General features: G+C 38.3%; 1 protein-coding gene across 1 annotated transcript; it reads left to right on the top strand.

Annotated features, from left to right (window-relative positions):
• The first annotated feature begins 4,030 nt into the window (after positions 1-4,030).
• Positions 4,031-5,068, top strand: LOC141481427 (uncharacterized). The gene is made up of 2 exons (XM_074172932.1): positions 4,031-4,241; positions 4,305-5,068. Exons 1-2 carry the CDS (start codon positions 4,090-4,092, stop codon positions 5,014-5,016), a joined length of 864 nt encoding a protein of 287 aa, XP_074029033.1. The 5' UTR covers positions 4,031-4,089; the 3' UTR covers positions 5,017-5,068.
• The last annotated feature ends 225 nt before the right edge of the window (positions 5,069-5,293 follow it).

The following is a 5,293-nucleotide window of genomic DNA, read 5'->3' as shown; positions in this document are numbered from 1 at the left end:
GATGCTGTGTACGAAACTGTTATTTCCAACTGAAGGACGAATTCTTTACACAAGATGAGGGACTGCCAATGGGATCGCCACTTTCACCAGTCATAACCAACATATATATGGAGTGGTTTGAAACTCTGGCCATTGAAGAAGCCCACAAGAAACCTCGAGTCTGGTTGAGATATGTTGACGACACCTTCATAATATGGAACCATGGGAATACTGAACTAGACGCCTTTCTGAAACACATCAACAGCGTGAGACCTTCCATCACTTTCACAATGGAGAAGGAAATCCACAATGAATTGCCATTCTTAGACGTTTTGGTGAAGAGAACCGACACTAAGTGGGAAACATCTGTATACCGAAAACCCACTCATACGGGACAGTATCTGAACCACGAATCCAACCACCATCAATCGACAAAAAAAAGAATCATCAAGACTCTATTAGACCGTGCTTTTGGGCTTTGTAATACAAAGGAAGGTCTCGAGAAGGAACTAGACATCATCAAAAGTGATCTTCAGCGGAATGGATACTCCAAAGCGATGGTAGAAAAGACTTTGGCTAAAAGACAGCAGGAGCCTCGCAAGGAAGAGAAGCCGTCACAACCAGTGCTTGCACTTCCCTACATCAGAGGATTATCGGAGAGGATAAGAAGAATTGGTTCCAAGTACAACATTAGAACCTGTTTCAGATCCGGTAACACTATCCGTAGCAGCCTCACGAAAACCAGGCCCCCAAACGCGGACTGCGATTCCAAGAATTGCATTTACCGGATACCCTGTGAGTGCGGAAAATCCTATATTGGTGAAACTAAGAGGCCATTGAATATTCGCATTGCCGAGCACAAGAAGCACACACAGCGAGGAGAAACCAGCAAATCAGGAATAGCAGACCATGTTTGGACCCATCAACACAACATCGAGTGGTCCCAAGCTGAGATCTTGCACAAAGAGGAACATTGGTTCAGGAGAAAATTTAAGGAAGCCGCATACATGTTGTCCAACAACGTATTCAGCCAGGCCAGCGTAGATATACGAAACATATGGAAACCCATCATCAAACGAGAAATGACCAACTCCCGCCAAATCGGTCATCTCTCACGGAATCAGTGAAACGGAAAATGGAAAGTAGAGAAAGTGAAAGTATTTCAACGACCTATAAAATAGTCATCTCTCGGAGGAATCAGTCCAGTCATCACCCGAAGACGATTGTAGATACCAACAATCGAAACGTCGTGAACTAACGTGACTTGGAATCTCTACACTTTTTTATTTTTATTATTTTCTTTTTGCATTCCTTTAATTTTTATTTATTCAATTATTATATTTTTACTTGTAGGTTATTTTACTATCATTTCATTTCAGGTTTATTGTTGCTTAATATAAGTGTTATTTTCAACTATTCTTTTTTAATTATTCTTTTTTACTTGTTTCAGGGATTTCAAATCATTTTATATAATAGACAATGGAAGTCCGAACTAGTGAAATTCATCATATATCGGAAACTGATTATGATAGGGCTAGAAATGTTTGGAATTTATTCGAGTGTCAGAATTTGGGGGAATACTCTGATTTGTATTTGAAGTCGGATGTATTGCTACAATGTGATATTTTTGAAAACTTCGGCATCACAAGTTTAGAGATATATAACTTAGATCCGGCACAATATTACACTGCACCTGGATTATCATGGGATGCCATGTTGAAGTTCACTAATGTTGAATTGGAATTACTAACTGACATTGATATGATTCACTTTTTTCAAAAAGGTATACGAGGTGGAATTAGTCAATGTAGCGAGAGGAAACATATAGCAAATAATAGATTTTTACCGAATTATAATCCCAATGAACCTTCCCCATTCATTACATATTTAGATGCAACAAATCTATACGGTCACAGTATGTCACAACCTCTACCAACAAGTGAATTTACATGGTGACACCAAATGAAATTCTTAATCTTGATGTGATGGATGTGAGTACTGATAGTCCGTATGGGTATGTATTTGAAGTGGACATTCATTCTCCACAAGAGTTGCATGATAAACATTCTGACCTTCCATTTTTAGTCGAAAAAATAATACCACCTCGTACACAATCGAAAATTCCCAAATTAATTCCAAATTTGAATGATAAAAGAAAATATATTGTTCATTATAGGAATCTACAGCAAGCTGTCAAAAATGGATTGATTGTAATGAATACACATAGAGTATTGAAATTCAAACAATCATGCTGGATGAAACCCTATATAGATCTTAATACTGAAATGCGTAATAGGTCTAACAACAAATCTGTTAAAGATTTCTATAAACTAATGAATAATGCGGTGTATGGAAAGACAATGGAGAATGTAGATAATCGAATTGATGATAGACTCGTTACACATTGGGAAAATATAAAGAAAAATATAGGTGCCAGCACTCTCATAGCCAAACCAAATTTCAAAAATTGTTCAATTTTCACTGATAATTTCGTTGCCATTCAATTGGGTAGAGTGAAGGTTCATTATGATAAACCATTATATTTGGGATTTTCCATATTAGAATTATCTAAAACAGTCATGTATGACTTTTTCTATGGATGCATCAAACAACACTTTGATGAAAATGTCTCTTTACTTTACACAGATACCGACTCGCTCATTCTTAAAGTAAACACAGAAAATTTTTATGAATTCATAAAAACTAACATAAGTAAATTTGATACATCCAATTACAGTATAGTTAACCAATTCAATATTCCAGTAACAAGTTCAGTCTTGGGTAACTTCAAAGATGAATTTCCAAATGATCCAATCATGAGTTTTTATGGTACAGGTGCTAAAGCATATTATGTGAAATCTGTTGATGGTGAATTTAAGAAAGCCAAAGGGGTTGAACGATCGGTAATAAAGAATGAATTGACATGCGAAGATTATCAAAAAATCGTCGAACAAGGTGGTATGATATTCAGAAAGATGAATTCATTTAGAAGCGTGTTACATGATATGTATACTGAATTGAAAAATAAAGTTGCATTATCATATCACGACGATAAACGATTTATCATTCCGAATACTACCCACACTCTTCCTTGGGGTCATAATGATATTGAATTTTATGAAAACGATCCAAATGAGAACATTCGTTGGATAAGTAATATTATTCAACAATCACAATCTCAGGAGACTCCATTGGATCAATTGATTAATTTATTATCTGCCGAGATCAATGATTGAAATATCATTCAATATCTTCAAAACCGGAAAATTCAATATTGATATTTATGTAGCCATTTATAATTAATAATATATGACAGAAGTAATGTGATATTAATGTATTATGTATGTATGTATATGTATTACTGTAATGAATATAAAATGATTAAAATTTTATTTGTATTATTTCTATTTCCCTAATCAATTACTGCAATATATAGTATAATGTAAATGACAGAAATATCAGTTTGAAGAGAATCATCGTAGAGTGCACAATGTCTAAAACAATCGATAAGTTTGGTAGAAAAAGAAAATGAGGTGGTAATGTCATTCGAGGTCCTCCTGGGAATGGTTTTAAATTAACAAAAGATGGTCATTATGACATGCAAAGAAAAATATTGAAAAATACAAGTGAACCAATTGACAAGAGTGATTGTGTAACTGTATCATATCTTGAGGGGGAAATTAATGGAGCAAAGGAAGTTATACTTCTAGCCCTACAAGCTGCAATACAATCCACAATAGGCAATATTGCTCGGGACGACCGGCAAGCATTTGACGATAAAATTGCAGAGGCTCGGATAACTTTCACTCGTAAATTTGGTTAGGTTAGGTGTTAGGTTAGTATTCCCTCGTTAGGATACGTTAGGTTAGCTGCATACTTACGTTAGGTTAATAGGCGATCGCGAAGCGATCGCTTCGCGATCGTGAAGCGATCGCTCAGCAGGCCGCTTCGCGGCCTGGGGCGCTCAACATCCACCACTTGTATCCGGGGCGCGTTTTTGCCCCTTCTCGAAGCCCCGCCCCCTTTTCGAAGCCCCGCCCCTCCCCTCCCCGAAGCCCCGCCCCCCCGACTCCCAACATTTGCGCATGTACACCCCTACCCTCAACGCGCATGTGCGCTCCCACCATTTTCCCACCACTCACGCATCGAAGTCGATACCCTCCGGAGAGCACTCCACAACATTCAGTTCGAGAAGTCATCTCATCGAGAGCAGTCCACTCCACAACAAGGCAGTACCTTCCAACGACCAACTTGATATTTGAGTAAGTAAATTAAGAATGTTATTTTTTATATCAACTAACTTTGTATTATTTCTTCTTTTTCAGAATGGCAACCAATACACAAGAGGTGAATAATGCTGTGGCGTCTATTCTGCCGGTGTCCGCTGACCAGGAGGAGGCAGCATCTTCGGGAGCGGTGCCGGGTGACCAGGCAACCACTTCGCGTTCGCGAGTTAGGTGCAGATCTGCTAGCCCTGACTTATTCGAGGAGGAGGAGGAAGTCAGGCCTGTGAAGAAGGTTTGCCAACGACCTGCAGCAAAGGTTGGTCCTATTTCTAAGTACCGAGCTACTTGCAATAGGACAAATCCTTATGCAGGTAGTTGGTCGACCTCTAGTAAGAGGGCCTCCACACCACCACCACCAGCAGCAGCAGTGGAAACTCCGAGGATTACTTCTCCGGAGTTGGTGATATTGTCTCCGTTGGTGACGCGACTACCACCGCTGCCAGCGACACCGGCGGATCCTGAGGTGTTGGTGCCACAACCTATCGGAGAGGTTAGTGAAAAGTTGAGTGTTTTTCTGCAGAGATGTAAGGAAGCAGAACGAGCTTCCCGATCTAGCGAGGCCGCGTTGGTTACCATGAACCGGCAAATGGCTGAAATGGATAACCGACTTAGGGAACTCCAAAAAGAAATGGCCGAAATACATCGGAATTATGCATCTCTGCAGGAAAGGTGTAAAGCAGAGACCTCTTCGATAGAGCTGTACAAAAAATTAGTGACAATTATGGACACTTTTTTTGTAGATAAAGTGTAAATATAAGATTAGTTTTAGGTTAGTTAGGAATACTTAATTATGGTAGTTTTAAGTTTATATTTGTAATTTTAGGAACCACAAAAAATAAAATAAAAAAAAAGAAGTGAAATAAAGGGTGTACATTGTTTTGGTTTGGTACACATTGAACAATGCGATGGTTGGAGCATTTTTCTTCACTTCCTCTTATTATTATTATTTTTTTTTGTTTCAATTCCAAGTTCTTCTAGACAAATACCTCACATCAATTTTTGTGTTCTCTAATCACTTGTAAATAATT

Source organism: Leptinotarsa decemlineata, unplaced genomic scaffold (genome assembly GCF_025532065.1).
Source record: "Leptinotarsa decemlineata unplaced genomic scaffold, Ldec_3_MD MMD2_tig00000199_RagTag_RagTag, whole genome shotgun sequence".
In the NCBI taxonomy this organism is placed as follows: Eukaryota; Metazoa; Arthropoda; class Insecta; order Coleoptera; family Chrysomelidae; genus Leptinotarsa; species Leptinotarsa decemlineata.
The sequence above is the reverse complement of the archived record's forward strand: the minus strand, read 5'-3'. Positions and strand labels throughout refer to the sequence as shown.